Source organism: Stomoxys calcitrans, chromosome 3 (assembly GCF_963082655.1).
Source record: "Stomoxys calcitrans chromosome 3, idStoCalc2.1, whole genome shotgun sequence".
Classification (NCBI taxonomy): Eukaryota; Metazoa; Arthropoda; class Insecta; order Diptera; family Muscidae; genus Stomoxys; species Stomoxys calcitrans.
The window spans coordinates 25,570,410-25,596,619 of NC_081554.1; the positions used below are offsets into that span (position 1 = coordinate 25,570,410).

At 37.8% G+C, this 26,210-nt stretch overlaps 2 protein-coding genes across 7 annotated transcripts in view; one reads left to right on the forward strand and one right to left on the reverse strand.

Moving 5' to 3' along the window:
• The window catches only part of LOC106084898 (probable phosphorylase b kinase regulatory subunit beta), a 32,207-nt gene extending 13,691 nt beyond the window's left edge, over window positions 1-18,516 (reverse strand). The window contains exons 1-12 of one of the 6 annotated variants that reach the window (XM_059364850.1): window positions 18,284-18,516; window positions 18,088-18,219; window positions 17,993-18,021; window positions 16,065-16,483; window positions 15,876-16,005; window positions 15,658-15,809; window positions 13,328-13,500; window positions 12,890-13,265; window positions 12,527-12,553; window positions 9,952-9,966; window positions 2,107-2,142; window positions 1,706-1,810 (exon numbers count right to left, since the gene is read on the reverse strand). In XM_059364850.1, the coding sequence (XP_059220833.1) occupies window positions 1,706-1,810; window positions 2,107-2,142; window positions 9,952-9,966; window positions 12,527-12,553; window positions 12,890-13,265; window positions 13,328-13,500; window positions 15,658-15,809; window positions 15,876-16,005; window positions 16,065-16,483; window positions 17,993-18,021; window positions 18,088-18,219; window positions 18,284-18,303 (1,614 nt within the window). In that variant the 5' untranslated portion in view covers window positions 18,304-18,516. The remainder of the gene's footprint in view (window positions 1-1,705; window positions 1,811-2,106; window positions 2,143-9,951; window positions 9,967-12,526; window positions 12,554-12,889; window positions 13,266-13,327; window positions 13,501-15,657; window positions 15,810-15,875; window positions 16,006-16,064; window positions 16,484-17,992; window positions 18,022-18,087; window positions 18,220-18,283) is intronic. The other 5 variants (XM_013248857.2, XM_059364851.1, XM_013248859.2 and 2 more) reach the window with 5 other exon arrangements.
• A 1,361-nt stretch (window positions 18,517-19,877) lies between these two features.
• On the forward strand, window positions 19,878-25,993 carry LOC106084903 (EGF domain-specific O-linked N-acetylglucosamine transferase). The gene is made up of 3 exons (XM_013248869.2): window positions 19,878-21,842; window positions 21,904-22,118; window positions 25,447-25,993. Exons 1-3 carry the CDS (start codon window positions 20,832-20,834, stop codon window positions 25,835-25,837), a joined length of 1,617 nt encoding a protein of 538 aa, XP_013104323.2. The 5' UTR covers window positions 19,878-20,831; the 3' UTR covers window positions 25,838-25,993.
• The last annotated feature ends 217 nt before the right edge of the window (window positions 25,994-26,210 follow it).

The window sequence follows — 26,210 nt, forward strand, 5'->3', positions numbered from 1 at the left end:
GAGAAAACCCTTAAAATAGCAATAGGTTAGGTTAGGTTGAAAAAAGCGTGTAGATATTAATTAGCCCCATGTCACTATGGACATACACCTAAGCCAGTAATCGGCTTGTAGTGCGCTCTAAATACAATAAAAGTAACCTCGCAAAAGAAAATCTAAGTCAGGAATTCTGCGCTACTTACAAATTTCTTTATTGTTTTCCAAGCCACGCCCCTAAGTTGGTTTATGTCTGGTATTGTGTCTCCACCTAAGTGCCGGTATCTGTTAGACGCAAAAGCCGGGAATTGACAAAGGAAATGATCCAATGTCTAATGCTATCACTTGCCGCATCGATTTTACTTAAGTGAGCTCGTAGTCCTATGTGTGCCGTTATGATACAGAGAGGTATACCTCCTTCTTACTTCCTTTCAGTAATAACCTCGTCTTCTAACGATCTGGATTACCCCATAGGATTTTCGCCGTGCTACCGACCGCTTCGATGTTTCACAGTGTTGCATGCGCATTTATTGCCCACGCCCTTAACTCGGACTGCGTAGACCTGAAAGGCTTAACCAAGTTTATTGACGGCAGTCCTCTGCCATTTCATCATAAATAGCAATAAAACTAGCAAATTTCATTGAAAACAGTGATCGTTTTAAAATTCTGGGAGTTGGGGAAGGGGGATTGCTTAGCCCATCCCCAGAGGTCTTTCTACGCTTATGCTTATAGGACAACATTACAACCCATGCGTCGCGATGGTCTCCCTCCTTTCTGGATTGTTTGCCTTAAAAACTCCAATTGTCCTTCTTCTGTTAAACAGTGTTGGTTGAGTTTTTTTATTTGAGGTTCATGCCAGGCCCATTTTCGTCGCCCTTTAAGACAGCTTCCTGAGTGCATCCTAAACGAAATTCGTAATGTTAAAAAGAAATTTGCCTTCTACCATAATAACAGAGTCACCTGCATAGGCAACAAACAAAAGTCTTCCCTCCTCAAAGCATCTAAGAATCTCATTCAAAATAAATTGAGCCACATCCCCCCACTTTGTTGAGTCACAATTTTCTTAAGTATTTTGCCATACAACATGAGAGACCAGGTTGCGTATGACGTATGATGCATAGTCTTCGAACGATAATTATACGCACCAATGTCCAATACATTTTATAACGAAATTATTTTAAATTATTGCAGCTGTGTTAGAGGATGTCGCCAAATCATGGGTATAGTTAACTTTATGGTATCTCTCTTTCCACTGCACCCTAACCGTAGACATTAGGGTTATGACTTTTTGAGTTTTTTTTTCTCAAAATTATTTTCTGTTGCACGAGTGAGTGAACTTTTGCCTATTAATGACTAAAATATGCACTCCATTTAAATATTGAAAAAGTTCGCGTACATAACCCTTCGAATGAAATTTTGTAAAATTTTTTAAATCCTTTTGTGCGAAAGGTTTTATGTAAGATTTGATATAATCTTACATTTAAACCAGTGTTGGGCACATGAGCTAGTATGCGTAATATTTCCAAGCCCCTGGGCTTACAATCTTGTTCGCGTACACATATATGAGTAATAGTCCACTGATCTAAACTCATCAAAATATGATACAGGGATATGAGGTAGTAAAATAGTCATCACCCATTTCTGACATAAACGCAATTTTCCAATGATAGTTGGTATTTTTTACATATACTCGGTATTTTAATACAGTCTTAAAAGCATTTACAATTCTTACCTCATGTGGAGTTTGTGTCTGAATGCCATAGGTTGCCATCATAGCTTGCAGACGCATTGATTCAGCGATCAGCACAATTTGTACCACCAAATCCGTGGCAGTACCCTAAATGTTGAATGTTAAAATTAATTAGTATTATATATAAAAGATTGCAAGATTAATTGTAACGTAAAAAAACAAAGTGCATTTAAAACCAATTTAGTTTAAAACAAAGTCATGCAGATTTAAAAAAAAACTAAATTGTACACGCATTCACTTAATTTTATAATTTTTGTTAGCATTTCTAAAGATTTAAACCAATACTTAATGTTTATATTTGTTATCTCTTTGCAAAACCAATGGCCAATGTAGACCAAAGAATTGTGTGTCAGTGCAAAAAGGATATCTAATTCAAAAATTACCTCTTTATTATCCTGTATGAAAGGAACTGTACATTTCTAAGCGCAACCATTGCATATTTTGTTTAATAAATAAATTGGAAAGGTATACTTTAAAAAATGTATAGATTTTAAGTTAAAAAACAACATCTAGAACTTGGTATTATCGTTCTACAGGATAAGTATGACATTTATTTGCTGAAGCTGTTACTTGTAGTTATTCGAACTCATTTTATTGTTAAAAGGAAGCCACTGCCGCAAAGCAAAAAGTTATCAAGTCTAGAAGCGAAATAAGCCTAAATAAATAATTGCGAGAAAAAAAATGCGTAAGATTTTGAAAAAAAAATTTGACAACATTTTCCAAAAAAATAAAATTTTGACAAAATTTCCATAGACAAAATTTTCTATAGAAAAAAATTTTGGACAACATTTATTATAGAAAAAAATTTCCATAGACAAAATTTTCTATAGAAATAAAATTTTGACAAAACTTTCTATAGAAATAAAATTTTGACAAAATTTTCATAGAAATAAAATTTTGACAAAATTTTCATAGAAATAAAATTTTGACAAAATTTTCATAGAAATAAAATTTTGACAAAATTTTCTATAGAAATAAAATTTTGACAAAATTTTCTATAGAAATAAAATTTTGACAAAATTTTCTATAGAAATAAAATTTTGACAAAATTTTCTATAGAAATAAAATTTTGACAAAATTTTCTATAGAAATAAAATTTGTACAAAATTTTCTATAGAAATAAAATTTGTACAAAATTTTCTATAGAAATAAAATTTGGACAAAATTTTCTATAGAAATAAAATTTGGACAAAATTTTCTATAAAAATAAAATTTGGACAAAATTTTCTATAGAAATAAAATTTTGACAAAATTTTCTATAGAAATAAAATTTTGACAAAATTTTCTATAGAAATAAAATTTTGACAAAATTTTCTATAGAAATAAAATTTGGACAAAATTTTCTATAGAAATAAAATTTGGACAAAATTTTCTATAGAAATAAAATTTTGACAAAATTTTCTATAGAAATAAAATTTGGACAAAATTTTCTGTAGAAATAAAATTTTGACAAAATTTTCTATAGAAATAAAATTTTGACAAAATTTTCTATAGAAATAAAATTTTGACAAAATTTTCTATAGAAATAAAATTTTGACAAAATTTTCTATAGAAATAAAATTTTGACAAAATTTTCTATAGAAATAAAATTTTGACAAAATTTTCTATAGAAATAAAATTTTGACAAAATTTTCTATAGAAATAAAATTTTGACAAAATTTTCTATAGAAATAAAATTTTGACAAAATTTTCTATAGAAATAAAATTTTGACAAAATTTTCTATAGAAATAAAATTTTGACAAAATTTTCTATAGAAATAAAATTTTGACAAAATTTTCTATAGAAATAAAATTTTGACAAAATTTTCTATAGAAATAAAATTTTGACAAAATTTTCTATAGAAATAAAATTTTGACAAAATTTTCTATAGAAATAAAATTTTGACAAAATTTTCTATAGAAATAAAATTTTGACAAAATTTTCTATAGAAATAAAATTTTGACAAAATTTTCTATAGAAATAAAATTTTGACAAAATTTTCTATAGAAATAAAATTTTGACAAAATTTTCTATAGAAATAAAATTTTGACAAAATTTTCTATAGAAATAAAATTTTGACAAAATTTTCTATAGAAATAAAATTTTGACAAAATTTTCTATAGAAATAAAATTTTAACAAAATTTTCTATAGAAATAAAATTTTAACAAAATTTTCTATAAAAATAAAATTATGACAAAATTTACTCGAGGAAATTAAATTTTGACAAAATTTACTCGAGCAAATTAAATTTTGACAAAATTTACTCGAGGAAATTAAATTTTGACAAAATTTACTCGGGGAAATTAAATTTTGACAAAATTTTCTGTAGAAATAAAATTTTGACAAAATTCCGGCGAATTGCAAAGGCTTGTTGTTTAAGTACCATCTAAATGTTGGTACACGGAGAAACAACATTTTAACAAAATTTTATATAGAAAAATTTTAAAAGAAATAAAAACAAGTTGAAAGGCTTTAAGTTCAGCCGGGCCGAAATTTGGATACCCACCACCACGGATATATATGTAAACCCCCTTTCGTCGCAATCCGATGAAAATTGGATAACTTATGCACCCAAATTCGGCACGGACATTGAGTGGTTTGTATTTCAAATTTCAAAAAAATCGGGTAATAAATAAAGCTTTTATGAGCTTCAGGCGCTTAACCGGCATATCGGTCTATATGACAGATATATCTAAATACTGTCCTATTTTTACCATATTTGGGTCAGATGATGGTAGGCCTAAAACTACTCACTGTTTTAAATTTCACCGACTTCTGATAAAAAATAAAGCTTTTATGGCCTTTATCGGCAGATCGGTCTATTCGGCAGCTATATCTAAATATTGTCTGATCTGAACCATATTTAGTTTCAAAGTTGATAGGCATAAAACTACTCACTGTTTCAAATTTCAGCGAAATTGGGAAATAAATAAAACTTTTATGGGCTTCAAACCCTTTATCGGCAGATCGGTCTATATGGCAGCTATATCTAAATATAGTCCGATCTGAATCATATTTGGGTCAGATATCGGGAAACCTAAAACTACTCACTGTTTCAAATTTGAGCAAAATCGGATAAAAAATTAAGTTTTTATGGGCATTAGAGCCTTTATCGGAAAATCGGTCTATATAGCAACTATATCCAAATATGGTCCGATTTAGCCCGTTCAAGAACTTAACCAGCGTGCATCAAAAAACGTATCTGTGTCAAATTTCAACTCAATATCTCAATTTTTGAAGGCTGTAGAGTGATTACAACAGACGGATGGACAGACGGACGGACAGACGGACAGACACACGGACATCGTTAAATCGTCTTAGAATTTTACGACGATCCGAAATATATATACTTTTTAGGGTCGGAAATTAATATTTCGATGTGTTGCAAACGGAATGATTAAATGAATAGGATCCCTATCCTACGGTGGTGGGTATAAAAATTTTAATAATATTAGCTATAGAATAAATTTTTTTTCAAATTTTCTATAGAAAAAATTCTGATTTTCTATATTCTGATTTTTCTGAATTTTCTATAGAAAATTTCTGAAGAAAAAAAAAAGAGTACGGGCATATTTCTATTCTGGCCTCTGACTATCTGGCAACTAGACCGATTCAGAATTAGATCTTCAGGACTCGCAAGTGAAATGCTGCGAAAGGGGTTGCCGCTTCAAAGGCTGCGTTAAATGCCTTGGATTCGAAAAAGGTGAAGTCGAAGTTCCTGTACCACGAACATTTTGAAAGTCCTGAATAAACACCGGACTCATGACATAGCGCTAACCTGGGTTCCCGTAGACGATAATATACCAGGAAATGAGAAAGCGGACGGAAATTCCAGGAAGTGTTCCTCCTCTGCAAGCGAACTGGTGCCGATCATGTATACGTGTTATTTTTTGGGCTACTTTTATGGGGCACAGACCCTAAATCACGAGATCGGCCAATATGAAGATATATCCAAATATAGACAGAACTAGACAATATTTCGCAAGGATGTGTGTGGAATAAATACTGCTTTTATAACCCTCAGACCTTAAAGGTAAAGATTAATCAAGACCATATTTGGCACGGTTATCGAGGATTTTAACTTAACTCAGTGTACCAAATTTCATTGAAGTCGGTTAATAAATGAGACTTTGAATCCAAGACCTAAAATCGGGAAAGCGGTATGTAGGGGGTCCATATAGTAGAACTTAACCAAGATTGCTCGACTCCGCAGCCCTGGTGGAAGCACTGAGTGATTATTGTGTATGTGAAAAGTGTTCAATATATTCTGCCATTTCATCATGGAGAAACTCACAAATGAGCAATTACTCCAAAACGTTGAAATTTCTTATTAAAATTCGTACTCTGTGACATCAGCTCGATAAAAAATAACTGTTTCATCGAAAAATTGTTTAAAATTTTGCAATGGGACTTTCTGTCGTACCTGGGGTAAGGAGTAACCAAATGCCGTACCAGAGTTACCGATGCGTACAGAAAAACCAACAGTTTAATATGGTTTATGGGCTTGTGGCATCATCGGTCTATTTTTCTTAAAAGACGATTGTGGAGCACCACGCAGTCTGGAACTTTGAGGTCCGATTTGTTTGGTGTTCATCGATGTCACGAGAAGCTCGGCTGCGAGCTACCGGGCGCGCCCACAGGTTGCGAATAGTGGAATGCTCCGGCCGCCGCGGACAATCAGCGGTATCGAGCGGAGTCTCAGTAAGAGGACAGGCGGCACCACCCCTTGCTTAAGTACAGAATACCTATGAAATATGGGGACATTCAGAAGATATATAGACATTTATGGCTACATCCGATCGACAGATCATATCAGCGTGTACTTTTCAGACCGGATCCTAAAAAAACGGTAAAAGATTTTTAACTGAAAAAGGTTACTTTTCGTCTGAATTGCGCGCAGTTTTTGGCAATTCTCACTCTCTTACAACTTGCCTCTGAAACTGAGAACGAATTTCCCAATGTAGCGGAAGCTGTTTCAAATTTCAGAGAAAAAGTTCTGATTTCTGAAACAATAAAGGTTTAATATTGACTATAACTGATACGAGCCAGAGAACTGCATGAGACCCAAAATTTGGCAATAGCCACTTTGACCAAAGCAACTGTCTGTATCGCATGCCACATAAAAACAAAGTTAGGTAGAAATACACGCAAAAACACAATAAAGTGAAATATGCGCGAACGTTTTAGCAAACGTTCAGTGCATGTGATTTTTAATTTGGTCTACGGACATCGTGTGTGGTTTGCAAATGAACACCACTCAGATGAGTGTCATATAAAGGCAAAGCAAGCAGAGGAAGGAGACATCAAGTTTTGTTGAGCGGCATAAAAATACTCCGTTGTTTGTTTGTACTTGGTTTTTTTGGAACAGAATACTGCCTGTCTTCGTCTGTTCAAAAGTGATAGACGAACTTAAATACGACCAGCAATCATTTTTTGCTCATCAGCTAAAACGCTTAGAATAGCTTAACTAATTTAAAGGAGTATTTTATGTTTTGGTCGTTTTATGTTTTTCGTAAGCGTCAGCGATTGCTAAGTGTAAGGTGTGAGCTTGCCATTTGCCGCATGTCTACTATGTGCGCTTTTTATACCCACCACCGAAGGATGGGGGTATATTCATTTTGTCATTCCGTTTCCAACAAATCGAAATATCCATTTCCGACCCTATAAAGTATATATATTCTTGATCAGCGTAAAAAATCTAAGACGATCTAGCCGTGTCCGTCCGTCTGTCTGTTGAAATCACGCTACAGTCTTTAAAAATAGAGATATTGAGTTGAAACACAACTTTGCACAGATTATTTTTTTTCATAAGCAGGTTAAGTTCGAAGATGGGCTAAATCGGTCTATATCTTGATATAGCCCCTATATAGACCAATCCGCCGATTTAGGGTCTTAGGCTCATAAAAGCCACATTTCTTATACGATTTTGCTGAAATTTGGGACAGTGAGATGTGTTAAGCCCCTCGATATCCTTCCTCAATTTAGCCTAGATCGGTCTAGATTGGGATATAGCTGCCATATAGACCGATCTGCCGATTTAGGGTCTTAGGTCCATAAAAGCCACATTTATTATCCGATTTTGCTGAAATATGGGACAACGAGTTGTGTAAGGCCCTTCGACATCCTTCCTCAATATGGCCCAGATCGGTCTAGATTGGGATATAGCTGCCATATAGACCGATCTGCCGATTTAGGGTCTTAGGCCCATAAAAGGCACATTTATTATCCGATTTTGATGAAATTTGGGACAGTGTGTTGTGTTAAGCCCTTTGACATCCTTCTTCAATTTGGCCCAGATCGGTCCAGATTTGGATATAACTGTCATATGGACCGATCTCTCGATTTAAAGTTTTGAGCCCAAAAAGGCGCATTTATTGTCCAATGTCGCCGAAATTTGGGACAGTGAGTTGTGTTAAGACTTTCGACATCATTTTTCAATTTGGCACAGATCGGTCCAGATTTGGATATTGCTGCCATATAGACCGATCTCTCGATTTAAGGTCTAGCACTCATAAAAGGCACATTTATTATCCGATTTTGATGAAATTTGAAACAGTGTGTTGTGTTAAGCCCTTTGACATCCTTCTTCAATTTTGATATAACTCCAGATTTGGATATAACTGCCATATGGACCGATCTCTCGATTTAAAGTCTTGCGCCCATAAAACGTTAACAACTTACTGTTCCAAATTTTGGCAAAATCGGACAATAAATGCGTCCGATTTTGCCAAAATTTGGAATAGTAAGTTGTGTTAGACCCTTCCAGATTTAGATATAGCTGCCATATGGACCGATCTCTCGATTTAAGGTTTTGGGGCCATAAAAGGCGCATTTACTGTCCGATTTGGGGCAGTGAGTTGTGTTAGGCTCTTCGATATTTATCTGCAACTTGGTCCAAATCGGTCCAGATTTGGATATAACTGCCATATAGATCGATATCTCGACTTGGCCCAAAAAAGGCGCATTTATAATCCGATTTCACTGAAATTTCGACATCCGTGTCATATATGGTTCAGATCGGTTTATTTTTAGATATAACTACTAAAATGATAAACACTTCGTTTTACACAATTGAACAATGACTTGTAAGTATTTGGTTCAAATCGGAACATATTTCGATATAGCTGCTATGAGGCATAAGGTATGCATTTTTCCCCGGATTTTGACGAAAGGTGGTTTACATAAATACCCGAGGTGGTGGGTATCCAAAGTTCGACCCGGCCGAACTTAACGCCTTTTTACTAGTTTTAAGGTGACTTGTTGCTGTTCTCTGGTACACTTCAAAATTTCGTAAATTAAGGGTAAAAAATGCGGCTTTTGTGCGTTCAACGCCATCAAACGGCACGTATGGCACCAAAATACAAATCTGGTCGGATCTGGTCTATGTTCGGATGTTGAGGGGTCCATGCAACTCAATGTTACGGCGAAAATGAACAGTAAATGAACATGAATTCTTATCGGGAGATCGGTATAGAAGGCGCCATATCAAGATACAGGTCATTTTCGAACTATAGCCTGTAGAGTTATTTCAACATACAGATGGACTAAAAATAGGTAGATCGTATATGTAACTTATTATTATTACGACGATCTAGAATGTATACTCTATAAGATTGGAAATGTATAAGTTGATGTTTTGCAAATGGAATGACAAAATTACCAACTCTTCAGTTGTTGTAGTAGTAGCAGTGTATGGTACACTAAGGCGCAGCCCTTGTCGATGAAGGAATTCATCGGGTCAATCCGGTACATACAACCGGCTGCCATGCCATGGATTGACCAACTCTTCATTGCTGGGTATAAATAAAAACATATACCGAATTTTTGGCTTGCAGAACATTTGCTAGGTTTTGGTCGGGTTTGGTAGGATTTTCCTAAATTTTGGTAGGAAATAATTTTCTTGAGTGGCAACACTATTGGTTGAAGTAAAAGTACTTGTTATCTTGCTATTATCCGAAGACCATTGAAGCCTTATTCTCTTACGGTTCTAAATTTTTAAATAGCAAAAATAGGAACACAATAAACAAACAACCAACAAAAAACTATGTTAAAAACTAATTATGTACATTTTACGATAATATAACATATAACGCAGTAGCTCAATTAGCGAAATCTTAAAAAAAAAACTTTAAAAATAAGCCAAAAACACAATAACATCCACAAAAATTAAGTAACTGGTAGTCAACTTGAACGACAAACAAAACTTCTATTCTATATAAACTAAGCCCAAAGAGTAAAACTACTTACAGTGCCAGGTTTAGCCTAATGTATTAGAGAAATATGTAAATAAAAAATAAAGAAATATACAATTAAATAGGGATATAAGATGATAAATACATATATATACACAAAAAAAAAACATAAAATTTAAATTTTGAAGAAAGGTGAAGGGACATAAAAACATTGGGAGCGAACATTGAGTAGGCATATAATAAGCTGATACTTCAGGAATACACCATCTTAAACAGAAATAATTTTCCTTTTTACAATTTTTTATAATTTACTAGACTCCTGAATTTTATAAGAAAATTGTGGGAAAAGGTAAGGCCAAAGTGACTGCCACACATTTAACCGAAGCTTTAAACCAATTTCGGTGAGCACAATCAGTTTTTAATTAAATTGGTAAACAAAATCTATTAAATTAATAAAAAACTGTGGAACACGGTTCCCTATGGAATTAGAGAAACATTTTGTAATAATAATCACCATTTAATATTTGTTTCATATCTAAGTGGGTCTGCAAATTGGATAGGAGGCTGAACATTGGTCGAGAATTAGAAAGGCGTTTACGGCATTGTATTTGTGTCATAAGTGAGGTTTAAAGTCCAAGCTTCTCCAGGTTCTCGGCGGTGGTGAGGCCAGTCCTGGTATATGTCTGACATGTCTGGTGAACGGTGAAGGATTTTGCGTCACATGCCCAAAACCTTAATAGGGTGAATAAGATTTGTGTCTGGGGCTATGGGAACAACCGCCCATTGGAGGTTATGTTAGGAATTCACCGCATGGACTTGTTTATAAGGTAGGCAGCGGAGAGGACTCTTCTCAGATTGTCGCAGCTTGACTTGATTCACGGATCACCGGCGAGACATTTGCGAATATTGGATAATACCTTGGCAGTCTCTCAGACAGACTTCCAGATGGCAATCAATGAACGTGGTGGATAAAGGACTGCGAATAAAGATACCTACCCTGATGAAGTGACAGAAAGGGCGGTTTAGGTTTTCAGGTATTAACATTTTTACAGAGGGATCAAAGAGAAAAAGTGGAACAGGGTGTGATATCTATTGTAGCGAACTCGATATCAATGTCGCCTTGTGCATGGGGGATGATTGCAGCATCATCTTTCAAGCAGAGATGTATGCGATGGCTGAAGCAGCGGAACTTGTGTTGTTATGAATATCAAGCGATCAGAAATTCATATCTTCGGCGACAGTCAAGCAACATTGAGGGCGTTGAATAATACGTATGTGGGCGTTGAATAATACGTATGTGGGCCACGGTCGGGAGTTACTGATGCGTCTACAGGAATATCATGCATTGACCCTATGCTGGGTGCTGGCACATAAGGACATAGAGGGAAATGAGCACTCGCTAAGTCTGAAGTGAATCTCCCCCTTGTGTCGGTTATGGATGTGTATCGTTACCTCTCGCAAATATTTTATGATCCCAAAGAGCGCTACAAAGAAACGTGGTTGAATCGCTGGAATGCAAGCGTAGGTTGTGACCAAACAATGCTGATGTGGGACGAACATTCGAAGCAGAACATAGAAGATCTATTGTCAATGGAGAAGATGCATTTAAGTGACATAATTAAGCTAAGTAAACATTTTTTCGCATAGGCATTAGAAATGGATATCATCATGTCACTGGTGTCATGATATAAACGCTACAGAGGATAATTTTCATTTCCTATGTCAATTGCCTGCCGGAGGCCACCGTAGCGCAGAGGTTAGCATGTCCGTCTATGACGCTGAACGCCTGGGTTTGAATCCTAGCGAGACCATCAGAAAAAATGTTCAGCGGTGGTTTTTCCCCTCCCAATGTTGGCAACATTTTGAGGTAAAATTCCATGTTAAAACTTTTCCCCAAAGAGGTGTCGCACTACGGCACGCCGTTCGGACTCGGTTATAAAAAGGAGGCCCCTTATCTTTGTGCTTAAACTTGAATCGGCCTGCACTCATTGATATGTGAGAAGTTTGCTCCTGTTCCTTAGTGGAATGTTCATGGGCAACATTTGCATTTGCATGTCGATTGCCTGCACTATCCCAAAGTAGAAATAAGATACTTGGTTCTTTTTCTTTCAGACATTGGATGAACTCAGAGGCCTTAATCCAGTTAAATACAAGGCCTTCATCGTGCGTTGAGGCCTGTCCACCAGGCAGGTCTAACTGCTGAGAGAAGAGGAATAGTTCATGAGGAATCACAATGGGTCACAAGTTGGCCTACGAGGATGCTAAATCTTGGCGTCATCCACTTCCAACCTAACATAACCTAGGTGGGCCAGTCCACTTTAGCATTAACCTAAATATTTACATATAGCAATAAATTTTAATAATTTTATCATAATTGGGACAAAAATCCTAAATCCTTGCCCCAAAACCCCAAAGGAGTCTGCACTTTCTTATGAAATAGGTATAGTATATTTATTCCCTTATTCTGATTGCAACAAGCCACATTCCCTGTGCATGCTTTCTAACTACTTTATGTGAAATGTGTGTCTGTGTGTGTGTGGGGGTGTACAAAGATGTTGCAACTAAATTAGGTGCAGACTTTGTATGTGTATGCGATGAGGATAACTTGTAACCAATTAAAAAACACTTACGTTGTGCTTTTCATCAAAAGCTTTTCCCTGGATTTGGGGTTAGTGGTGTTGATTTAAAATTTTATTCGAGGATAGCCAATTTGTATTTTTTTTAAATTAATTTCGTGTTCGAAACAGTTTAACCAATAAACATTGGAGCAGAATAACATATACAATAATCGTAGATGTAAGAAATTAAATATAAACAAAGAAAAGAATGGGACAAACAATATATTTCAATTATATTCTGGGGGATATCCATTATTTATTGTGAAAGCCAATTAATTATAAGGACAAATAAATTATAATACAATGCTCAACTATGCCTTAAAAGGCCTAATTTGCCTAATATGCCATTTTCTCAACAATGTTTCCAACACTTACCTGAAAAGCCGAATAGCGGCCAGCTCTTCTTGGCCTATTGTAGCTTGGCAAGTAGCGTCGTATGGGATCCAATTCATTTATATGCAATAGACCACCCGTCAACAGTTGGGCAATAATGAACATAGATTGACCCCATAGGAACAGAGATTGCGAGGGGGCCTTCAAGTAGGAACCTTCACCATCTGGTGCATAATACATTGTAACCACAGGATCACCATGTGCATCGCTATACAGACAACGTCTTAGCTCATTTTGGTATTCTTCTATTTGTTCGTGATTATTTTTGAAAACTCCATCGATAATCATGGAGATAAAGAACAAAGGCCATTCGCATTCATAGCCCTCGAATTCCTTAATTTCACCAGTATGATAATATCTGTAGAAGAAGTGTAAGAAATTAAAACCATTTTTTCAAATGTAGTTTATAAAATAACAAACCTCCGGGTTTTATCTTCAATTTTGCTTAGATAACCATCACGACTGAAACGCTTGAAGCCCTTTCTGCAGCGCAAGCGATTAATAACATTTTGCTTGGTTTGCTCCACCAAGGTTTCTTCGTGTGAAGCGAATGCGGGGAAAGAGAGCGTTAGCAGAAGGGAGGCATCAACACCCTAAAAAATAAAAAAAATATATATATATAAAATATTGGCAGGAGAATTCAAGTAAAACTCAAGAATAAGGAACTAAAAAAATAAAAATATCCTAAAAAATAAAAAAAAATTTAAAGAATATTTGTGCACATTGGCGCAAATTGTTACTGAAAGCCGTTCGCGTACTTTATTTGCCAGCAGAGGGGAGCGGGAGGGTGTGAGAGATCAAACCAAATGTTGAATTTGGTTATTAAGAGCTTGCAAATTTCTACTTGTTCCTATGATACAATGGCGTAGTTGCAAACTATTGCCCACACCATGGAAAATGACGCGAAATCTGTACTTGGGTACCGGAAGCCTCCCCCAAGAAACCCATGGTAAGACCAAGAGTGTCGAGATGCTACTGAAGCCAAGAATGCGGCATATAGAGCAACCCTGCAATCAGTTGCTACGCGCCAGATGAAGGAGAGATATCGGGAGAAAAGAAGAGAGGAGAAACGTCTATTCCGCAGAAAGAAAAAGAAAATGGAAAGGCGTGAGGGTGAGCGAATTGAATTGTACAGGAGCCAGAATGATGTCCGGAAATTTTACCAAAGAATTAAACATCAAACCCATGGCTTTGGTGCAGGCACATCCTCCTGCAGAGACAAAGAAGGAAATCTGGTAACTGACACAGATAACATGCTGAGGATGTGGAAAGAACATTTTAACCAATTGCTAGTGTCCAACGTTGACTACTACTGGTATAGAATATTTACCTCCTAGTCAGAATGAGATCCAGGTAGCAGTGACCCAACTAAAGAGTAACAAGGCAGCAGGCGCCGATGGGTTACCCGCTGAACTATTTAAAACCGGAGGCGACACACTGACAAGGCGTATGCATCAGCTTTTTTCAGTATTCACTCCAGCTTTGCGTTTAACTCTTTTGCTCTCTCTCTCTCTCTCTCGCTCTCTTTGCTTATCTTCAAGGGCATGGTAAAAGTCAGTACTTTTGTACTTTTTCCACACGAAGAGTACATCGGTACCCCCGTGACGGATTTAGTACCCTGTAATGCACTAAGAATTTTTTTAAGTATTTGGATGTTTTCGAGCTTATATTTTTTTTCTGACAAGTAGTTCGTTATTTAGGAAATGCATCACTCTAAAATGGTGATATTAGTTTGTTAGTCATTCGAATTATGTCCGCCCGATTGTTGAATTTGCCGTATCCTTTTGCACGTGTCGCATTATACCACTTATTGAGCCTCTAGAAGGCTTTTGGAGTGGGAAAGACAACTGATACTTGACACCCAATTTCTATATGAGAATCATGTTCTTCTCCTGAATTCCTTTCTTTTGGGTCCCATATTGTACCTATTGGTCTATGTGTCGGTTTGTAGGGTTTTAGGTTGGGCCGTTCCCCTAGGTACTTGACTCAAAATTTGAGTATCTGATATCCGTTTTTAGGTTACTATCAATGTACAATCCGGAGGCCACCGTAGCGCATAGGTTACCATGTCCGTCTATGACCATCAGAAAAAATTTTTAGCGGTGGTTTTCCCCTTCTAATGCTGGAAACATTTGTGAGGTACTATGATATGTAAAACTTCTCTCCAAAGGGATGTCGCAATGAGGCACGCCGTCCGGACACGGCTGTAAAAAGGAGGCCCCTTATCATTGAGCTTAAACTTGAATCGGACTGCACTCATTGATATGTGAGAAGTTTTCCCCTATTCCTTAGCGGAATATTCATGGGCAAAATTTGTTGTTGTTTGCACTCGAATATTTTTGAAATTTTTATGCAAAACATAAAGTACCCTTCCGGACCAAAAAGTGCCTTTTTAGTACTATTTAAAATGTTGTATTTTCCATACCTGACATGTGCGCGTCTATGTGGTGGAGCAATCTCTCCCCTACTTTCAATTTTTTTTCTCTTATTTAATTCCTTTGTAGAACAAACACAATGGACAGAGGGTCCCAAAACAAGCGATTGGCAATCGGAGTTGCCCACCGCTTGTTTCGGAGATTCTGGGAGACTCTGAATCAAACAGCAATGATATGAGAGAAGTTTGCGCTTGTTTCTTAATGAAATTTCCCTTAGCTAATTGGCATTACAAACAGGATAGATATTCACCTGACTGCTTTGATTGAGGGCTTTAATAAATTTCCTAATAAATATAAAGTTGAATTTTCTCGTACCTTGCTGCTTGACTCTCTGGGCAGCATGGTCTCAAAAATGCTGCGATTACGATTGTGAGCATCAATATCTACATATACAACACTCCAGGAAGCACCCTTTTCGCCAAACAAGTTACAACCATTAATGGCTTCCAAAGCAGATTTGGCCATACCTGTAAACAAACCAAAAACAAATTAAATCTCTTCATACATTGCACTACTATACAACATGGAAATACCTATGGACGAGGCATGAATTTCAGGTGTGCCATTATTATATTTTGAACCTCTTTCCCACATACCAAAGTCAGGAGTACGATAGGCACGTTCCACATAGTAGACCAAATTTTGTATAAAGGCTACTTCATCCTGTAATTAAAAAAATATTTTTGATATCTTAATTTTTTACATGTTTTTCTTTTGCTAACCTGCGTATATATTATCTGCAATCCCGATGTTATCATTTGCACCAAAAATATTATATACAACGACACCACATCGATTTGCAAATGATTATAGAGATCATCGGAGTATATTATCTCGCCTGTGTGCAAATGAAATTTGCTGTGCAAGGCATGTTGATTTGATTGTCGCTGTTTGAATAGCTCAACACGTGATGCTTGCTTGATCCAACACTCTAGGATACCACGCATACATTTAACTGTTGATTGTCCAAGTTCATAGGATTTGCCGCGATCATCATCTATGCGCCGATATGCCTGATACAGACTCCAAACAGCTGATGCACAATAAACACTGTCTCGAACACTGCCTACTTCTTGGTCTATGCTCATGACCGGAAAAAGACCAGTTATGGGACTTTGGAAGTGCAGTAATTGGCGTTTGACTAAAAGTAGACAATTTATGCTATTAGAAAAAGAAATATAGTTTTACTTATGTAAATCCTCTAGATCAGCGCTTCCCAACCTCTTGGGGTCGCCAAGACTGGAACCTCTTGGCGGCGCAATGTCATTTCAGGAAGAGCAGGTTTTGACTAATTAAATTTGTTAAAAGAACACAAATTTTAAAATTCAACAAAATGTGAACAAATTATCACAAAAGAACGTACCAACCCAAGTATGAAATGAGTAGAAGTTAAGTGCAAATCAATAATTTGTTGCATGTCTACCATTGTTAACCGTTTACAACCTTTATTGCAACAGTGTGGTGCCTTGTACCTTTTACTCATCATTATTTAAATCCGTCATTCCGTTTGTAACACCTCGAAATATCTATATACGACTCCATAAAGTATATATATATATATATATATATATATATATATATATATATATATATATATATATATATATATATATATATATATATATATATATATATATATATATATATATATATATATATATATATATATATATATATATATAAGCCCAAAACAAGAGCATTTGTTACCCGATGTCGCTGAAATTTGAGCCGAAGACGGAATGGATCGAACCATATTACGATATAGCTGCTATATAGTCCGATCTGCAGCTGTTTTGCATTTTCTCAAAGGAAGGCGGGGTTGGGGGAGGGGATTATTTTGAGCAAATCGAGCGCGAAAAATTTTGGGTGGGCGCAAAGCAAATTGGGCTGGGAAGCCCTGCTCTAGTTGGTACTATACCCCTAAAGAAAATATTGAACATTTTTTCGAACAGAGAGTTGACCAAGAGAGCAATTACAACCAATAAAACCAGGAGCCGTCAATTAAAAGAAAGCAAAATATAGGTCTTAAAGAATTCAAGATTATTTTTGTGTTAAAATACCGACTTAATATTCTACTATCACTTTCACTAAGCATCATTTGGTTAAAAGCGAAATCAAAAATAACAACAAAACTCTTGTTTGTACAAAAATTCTAATCAGCTAGCTTATTATAGCTGTTTATATTTACTTTGACATTTGTAAACATAAACAAACTTTTAGCTCTCTCACACTCTCGATACTCGGACAAAATTTTGGGAGAAGTTATATTCCTATCATATGGAATTGAGACTGACACCAAATCGTTTTCGACAACAGGTTTCTGGGGTTTTGGAAGATAAAATTTTAATAAATCATCATAAAAATACCATAATGCCAGGACCTATAAATTGCCAAACCAAGTTTCTACTGAAGGTCATTATAATTTTAGATTGGCCATACAAAAATTGCCTCTTTAGAGCCCGAAACTTGTATATGCTTGTAATGTTTTTGGCAGAAACATGTGTTGTGGTTGCCGTTCGCAAAAACACACTGCCGCCTCAATAAAAAGTCAAGTATAGTACATCTTCTCAACATCATCAATTAGTTGAAGGTTATATAATTTGCGAACAATTAATAAATGCCCGCAATTTATAATTGATTAATAGCTCACCAATTCCGTAATAAATATCCAATTGTTTCCTATAAAAATTAAAAATGAAAAATTAAAGACTTGTTTAGCAGGAACAAAAGTAAAATCTAACTAACACCGTATCTTCATAGTTGGAGGTTTTTAGAAACGAGTCCAAGTTAATGTCCTCCAGGCTATTCTGTCTTCCCGTAGTAGAGGGAGCTCCAGAATTTGCTCCACTACCCGGAGTATTGATGGTAATACCCAGTCTTAAAAAAAGAAAATATATATTTACCATCAAAATCTGAAAAGTATATGTGCAAATCTATTTACGTTTTAGGTGGATCCCTCATTTCGTCTTTGGATGACTGTCGATATTCTTTAAATGTATTCCTTGTGGGTTTATTTATTCTCCTCGGGGTTCTTGTTTCCTACCTTGGGATATCCAAGCAAATATCTATTTCTTGCTGGAATCCCGCTGGGTAAGAATTTTTAATTTTTTTCTTTTGGTTCTTTTGAAGAATATACAAAATACCCTTCAAGTTGTTGTAAAAGTCAAATATGACATTGAGCTGAAAAACAGCTGATGGTATTTTTGGCCTAAAATTACTAACAGGGTGTTGCATGTCAAATATTTTAGGCATACAGTGAAGAGCAAATAAGGGCGTACACTGCCTCATATAACAATATTTAAATACATATTAAAGATTTTCGGAATGTATGGGTAAACTTGAGTTTGTATCCTTTGCAGTAACCCATGACGAAACAATTAAAGGTGCTCTCATTTGTAGAACAACCACAAATCATACGGTGAAATCCGGCATTAAGCTGATTGACTTTTTGCCAACACACACAATGCAAATTGTGTGCGTGTGTGTATACTTGTGCGTACATGAGCAGAGAATATGCGAGAAAGAAGATAACAACCAAGAGAATGGAAACAAAAATTTGTTTGGCGTGCCGCAGTGCGACACCTTTGGAGTGACAAATGTTGTCAGGGGAAGGGAAAACCACCGCTGGAAATTTTTTTCTGATGGTCTCGCCAGGATTCGAACTCAGTTGTTCTTCGTCATAGGCGGACATACTAACCTCTGCGTTGCAAGCAATTTGCGATAAAATCAAAAGTAGAAACAAGTTCCTCAAGTCACTTGCTGGAATCAATTGGGTTGCTAACAAAGCATCGTTATTGACCACGTACAAAGCAATTGGCCTGTCTGTGGTAAGTTATGTAGCGCCAGTGTGATCTCGTCAGCAATATGAAACGCAGTGGAATAATATTCAGATCTGTCAGAATGCCGTTCTTCGAACAGCGATGGGCTGTGTCCTCAGTTCTCTCGTGGAGCACCTCCATCAAGAGACAAAGATCCTACCATTGCTAAGACATAACTATTGTACATGCTGGCTGCCCAAGCAATAAAATCTGGGCTGTTATCGCAGGGACCATCCAAATCGTGATCTTGTGGATAGTTATCCACCGCCCAGAAGCCTTGAGGTGGATCTGCATGATCTTAAGCGAGAGGTTCTTTTGTGTATGGATTTGGATACCACAAAAATATATATGTTCAATGAGTATGGAGTATTGTGCCAGCTCATACACATTCCACATGCTTCACAATACTCTAGCCACCCTCTATAAATATCGACGAATACACATTTGTTACTGTTCGGCTGGGTACAAATACCTATCTATATATCAAAAAAGGCAAACGCAAATTATTGTCAATGGCTTTTTATTTTGGTTCATTAGGGATGGAATACAATGTGTCAATACACCATAAAGACTTGGGTTATTAATTTTGGTATAAACGAGACGCCCTGTGTTACTTTAAAGCTGGCAAATTTTTTACAACATATGTTTTATGTCATTTGTAAACAACAAATCCCGACCTGTTTGAAAGATAAACACAAGAGCTCTCGTTTTTTTTTTTTGCCAATGGCAGTGGAAGAGGAGAGAGCCCGGTCATAATACCGCTCTCCGTGTTCTCAATAATAAACAAATAGTGAATGGAATATAGCTGAGCAGCCGCTAGCCTAATTGCTAACTTGAAACATAAAGGCAACCATTAAACACCAAACAAATGCCAAATGTGGTACTACCAACAACAAAGAACAATAGCACGACCGAGTAATAAGCAAAATGAAAAGGTAGGTAAACAATACACAGAACCAGAACAGAATGTTAAGGCAGCAGCGTCCACCACCACAGCAACAGAGTACACAAATCAGTGGCGGCAGAAACAAGAAACCAGATTTTCATATCGCACATCGAGCAGCTCTATCATCTATCAGTTGGTAAAGTTAAGCGCATCATAACGTACCATACACCCGTCATTGTTGAGATAATTTTTAGCTGACATAGGCAGCTGAAGACGAAATACTTTTTGATTGATTGACTATGTGGAAAAAGCCGGCTTAGCTTAGCGTGAGCATTAACAAACAAAAGTCTGTCCGAAAAAGCAATAACGCTGACTGTATGTATGTACATTAATGGCGTGTTTAGGCGCGTGTTGGTAGTAAACAAATAATTACAAGCTACACAGCGCCGAGCTGTGTAGAGAAGACAACTTTAAAATCTTCAAATTCAAGTGTGAGGTCATCACGGAATAACCTCCAACGTTATACGGCTGCTGGCGGTAACATTCTAAATCTGTGGTGGCTGGTGCGCTTGCCTCTGCCACACCACAAAAACCAAGGCCAAGTAGTGAGTGTGACTTGGCCGGGAGCAGTGAACCGCATAACAAAAGCAAGCATACACAGACATCATTGTTCACAACAACAAACCACAGCAACGAGTTCTATTCAAATCGTTGTACCTATATGGACTTGCAAAAGAAATTGTATTCCAAATTAGAGAAATCTTCGTGAAGCAATACCATAAACAATGGAGAAACTGCTCCCATTACTCACCCGCTTAGCGATAACGGTGAGCAGCATTTTATTGTTAACACCATTATCATGTTGGTGTAGTTGTGAGACCACAGACCAGAGCCTTACACTGCCGGATTTGCCACTGGAGCATTTGAAGCGCTACTTAAACACATTCGATAAGGTAAAGCAGGAATGTCAAAACAAAACGGAACTGCTGCAGAAGATCTCACAGAAAGATAACAAAGGTTGTTGGGGCCATGAATCGCATTGCACTAAGGAGAATCGTTTTCAGACTCCCATTTGCCCAGGATCTCATACAGGATGGGTGCGCAACAAGGAATCACAAATTGAAACATTCTATCAACAGGCCGACTTTGGCTACATCAAACATCAAATCAATGAAATGAAATTAATGTGTGAACCCAAACTCATAACCGACTCCTCGTTGGAGTGCACTGAATATCTGAGATTTTGTCGAGGCCGCTATCTTATGTTGGATTTTAGAGATTTGGCCAAGCGTCACGAACGCATACGCTATCACATGGATGTCCTGCAAAAGGGACAGATCCAGGGCTATTGTCAGTTGAATGAAACGCGCTTGAAATCTCAAATGGATCACATGGGAGCTTTGCAGTCATGGTCGCCCGAGCTAAGAAATTTCATAGAAGCCACTGAACCCATTGAGGAAAGTAATGAGCAGTGTGATATGTTCATAAATACGCCCACTTTTGCCATGAAAATCGATGCCACCTACAATATGTACCATCATTTTTGCGATTTTTTTAATCTCTATGCCACGCTGTTTGTAAATCAAACTCATAGTTCAGTGTTCGATAGGAATACACAAATTATTGTATGGGAAACGTATCCCTACGATTCACCCTTCAAGGATACCTTTAAGGCATTCAGTGATAATCCCGTGTGGACATTGGATCAGGTTAAAGGCAAACGCATATGTTTTAGAAATATTGTCTTTCCATTGCTGCCGCGTATGATATTTGGCCTGTATTACAATACACCTATTGTAAGTAGAAGATGGAAAGTTGGAAGTTGGCATGGTTTCTAAAGCTATCTTGTTTTTCCAGATCCAAGGATGTGAGAAAAGTGGTTTGTTTAGAGCTTTTTCGGAATTCATACTACATCGTTTGAAAATTCCTTTTGAGGAACCGAAAGACAATAAAATCCGGGTAACATTTCTGTCGCGACGCACCAAATACAGACGTGCCTTGAATGAAGACGAATTGCTGCAGGAAATCAGCAAGAATGAGAATTTTATTATCAAAAAAATCTCCTATGAAAGGTAAGTGGCAAAAAATGCGGTAAAGTCGTGCTTTAAAGTAAGGCAAGTGAGTATTAATGGAATATATGAGACCTCATATCTTGGGAGACCTCATATCTTGAATATGGAAATATGGGTTGTTCAATAAAGCTGAGGTGTACCATAAAAGTATCCCCATCAAATGTCCAGGTGCTACTCGACACTTATGTTAGGTTAGGTTCAACAACACCCGTCTGGCAACCGCAGTTGCAAAACGCTTCATTTGGAGACCTTTGGTCCATTGTGTATCCCAGAAAGAAATGAATTGAGAGAAAGAAAAGAGAGCAGATAGAGAAAGATAAATGAAAAGCCGACTTAGATATCGTAGAAAGTTTCACCGTCTAAAAAGCCGTCCCTTCAGCCATCGCAGGCTATTACAGAAATCCAAAATGAGTCAGCGGTCGAAAGACTAGTGAGCACAGATAAAAGCTGTTCAACCATAATCCTACGCACATTCCCTGCCATCGCGGGGCATTGACACTCCTCCTCATGCCCAAAAACCCTTTAGAAATCCTCATCGTCCCCATCCCATCGCGAGATCAGCGACCTGTTATCGCAATGACCGGTTAGGACTCCCACCAACAAGGTCCAAGATCGCGCTTTCCCAACTCGAGTACTATCGACGTCTTCGTTCCGGAGAACCTCTTTCACAGAGCCTTGGCAGCCTTAAAGCCCCACCGTCAGCCCAAGACAAGTCTATGCATTCGCCGTAGTAGGCATCCTTCACCCCAAACAGCTAGCAAAAAAGGGGTTAACCATCGGCTTCGCACCGACAAAGTCAAAGTCCAAAGTCCATTCAAATCTGACCACCTCGTCTGCCGCTCTTTTCCCGCCACCCCTTGTTGGCCCGGAATACAGCACAATCTGACAGCAGCCCCCAAATGTCGGAGCCGCCTGACTGTCCACATAAATTGTCACAGTCAAAGAGGACCTCCACTTCTGACTCAGGATCACAACCAATCCAATCCCCGAGGACACTACATCCTACTACATAATGCTATGTGACTTCTATTTCCTAGGAATTCAACAAAAATCCCTGCCCTGATTTCCTCATTCAACTTGGACCCATCCCTGGAAAAAAGAGGAACCCAAGAAAGGCGGGACTCTACCAGTTCAAAGCTCCCTCCCCGTGAAGACAACTTCCAGATCGCAATCGAAGAAACATCCACCCGGTACATAGCCCGTCGCGTTGCCAATGCCATGTGTTCGTCCCGAGACAGCGGCCTTTCGCAGAAAAAAAATGTCGAAACCCCGAAGAGCATCACAACTTTGGATCCCTCAGTCTAAGGGCAGTCCATGTACAAGAACAATGGTATTTAATAAAGTATCGCATTCAATGCTGCTCTCGGAGCACTCCTCCTCGCCAGCAATATCAGCGCCGTCGCTGTACCCTGAACCTCTCCCTCACGTGCCCGGTGCCACACAGGCACCCATAGGCGAGGATCGGCCCAACCACAACCGTGTACATCCTGTGGACCGTCCCTAGGATAAGTCTCCAATTCCTACCTATCGGGTTTCGACATGAGTGGAACGTATTCAGTCCCCGTTTGACTCTCTACTTAAAGTCTCTTCTCCAATTCTAATTCTGGGCAAAAATAACGCCAAGGTATTGAGCCTACCGAGAGAGCGGCAGCTCCACTCCATCAAGGACCAGTCCCCTGAACAAGTCATGTTTCTTCCTTCTGGTGAAAGTGGATATCCGTAGAGCGCCCTGAAGTATATTCGTGATGGTAGAGAGAACCGACCGCCAATCAAAATGACAACGTCATAAGCATAGATAACAACCTTCACTTTTTCCTCACCGAAAGAGCTGAGAGCCCCATCCCAGGAATCACTAGAGAGGGTATAAAACCCCTCCCTGTGATGTCCCCCTGGTCACAAACTTTCACACTGAGTCCGCAGCCAGTGATGCATTAGTCACAATCTTCCACACCGAGCTCTCAGCCAGTGATGCATTGATTATTCTGTCGTTCAGCATAACATCAATCCAATTCACTACATGAATGGGGATTCATATACCAACCGGAGAACGACGAATGGACCCCAACTCCATGGTATTAAAAGCCCCTTCTATATCCAAGAATGTCGCCAAAGGGAAGTTGCTTGTCTCTAAGTTCCCCTCGTTGTAACCCACAACGTCGTAGAGGGCACTATCAACTTAACGACCCTTGGTGTAGGCATGCTAGTAGCCGCTTATCAATGATGGGTCGAAAAGATCCCTGATGTACGCGTCAAACAGTCTCTCATGTGTCTTCAAGATGAAATACCGATTGGGCTAAAGTCCTTGGGTAAGGCGTGGCTCGGTTTTCCTGACTTGAGAATGAAAACGACCCTAAACTCCCGTAATACAGTCAGCACAAAGCTAAGCAAAACACAAGCCCTAAGTATCCTTTCCAGAAGCCGGATGGCATACGACCCTGCATTCAGCAGCATGGCAGGCGATAAACCATCGTGTCCGGTCGATTTATAAGGCTCAAACGAAGAAACAGTCCGCATTATAATCTCCTTCATTATCATCCCCTCAACAACCGGCAGCGCCTTAGCACTGCTTTGTATATGAGAGACATCTGTAACGTCGGGAGTCACCAACACTACATCTGAGCGACCCGGATAGTGAATTGTAGCGAAGGGTTCCAGAGTTTCGGAAAAACCTGGACGATTTCCAAACCCATCCGATATGGCTTATGTTCCTACGTGGTGTCGTCTATCGGTTCAGACGAAGAAGGCTCCTAATTTCGTTGATTCTTTGGTTTCCCCATAGGAGACGGCTGGAATCACTTTGGTCTCGTCGCAAAAGATTAGGTCGGCTGTAAAACCTGCAGGAATGCTCTCTTGATTGAGTCCAATATAAGACCTATCTTTCGCCATCTCTACAAAACGCCTTTTTAGCTCGCTGTGTTGCGTGGCTAGCTTCCTATTCAGCATCTCAAGGCCCTCTATCACGGGTAGGTGCCTTCTTTCCTTGTGTCTCGCTCAATTGAAGTCAGATATCCATTATTTGACGGGCAGACCGCGGGCAGGGTAAGTAGGATAAGGATAACCGCCTTGGTGGTTTCACCACCACCTTGGTGGTCTTACCCCCGATTAATCGTTCAACTTTGGTTGTACGTACTGGATTGACTCGATGGATTCCTTCATCGGCAAGGGCTGCCGCCTCAGTGTACAACACACTGCAACCTTAAGCCCTTACTGAGAGTCCCGCTATTTGACTGACCCAACAGAGTTCAGAGGTTTAAAACATTTTCTCCTTTTACTTCTTTTAATGAAAAATAAACTTTTGTTTTTTGATTTTTGTCCCCTTTTCTTTTAGGGACTTAACTTTTCTTCAACAATTGGAAGTTACCCGCAACACTGATATCTTAATAGGCATGCATGGTGCCGGTTTGACTCATCTACTCTTTCTGCCAGAATGGGCGGCCATTTTCGAACTCTACAATTGTGAAGATCCAAATTGTTATAAAGATTTGGCCCGTTTGCGAGGGGTCTATTATGTGACATGGGAGGAACGTGAACTTGTATATCCCGAAGATGAAGGACACCATCCCGAGGGTGGTGCACATGCCAAATTTACCAATTATGCATTTGATGCCAAGGAATTTGCACGTTTGGTATGCAAGGCTGCTACCCATGTAAGAAATCATGAGGAATTCAAAAAATTTCATATGGAAACCTTAACAACAACGAGCAAAGATGAACTGTAAAGGAGACTGTGTCTCTGTGTGTGTGTGTGGTTCACTGAGTGAGCGGCGTTTATAGTATTGAGAAACTTGAGTACTTAAGATAAGTGTAGTATTTTTTTTTTTAATTGTGATTTTATTAAAAATAAAATTGAGATGTTTATTCTGTTTTTTCTAAAAGTTTCTTCTTTTACTTGAAATCAAGTACATATTAACAGCAAAAATTTTTGGTTGGCCATTTAATGGGAGCAATGCACAATAAATTGGATAGATAATGGTTCAATTGTTGCAAATATCAATAATAAATTTTTTATAGCCTTTCTATTTAAATGAATACCAGTTTTTGTCATCATATATAGGCAAGATGGAGCGAAAAACAGGTTTGAAATTTTTTTTC

Coding starts and splice junctions, on each gene's coding strand:
- LOC106084903 (XM_013248869.2), top strand. CDS start 20,832: ATGGAGAAACTGCTCCCATTACTCACCCGCTTAGCGATAACGGTGAGC. Junction 21,843..21,903: donor TGTATTACAATACACCTATT/GTAAGTAGAAGA, acceptor TTGTTTTTCCAG/ATCCAAGGATGTGAGAAAAG. Junction 22,119..25,446: donor AAAAAAATCTCCTATGAAAG/GTAAGTGGCAAA, acceptor CTTTTCTTTTAG/GGACTTAACTTTTCTTCAAC.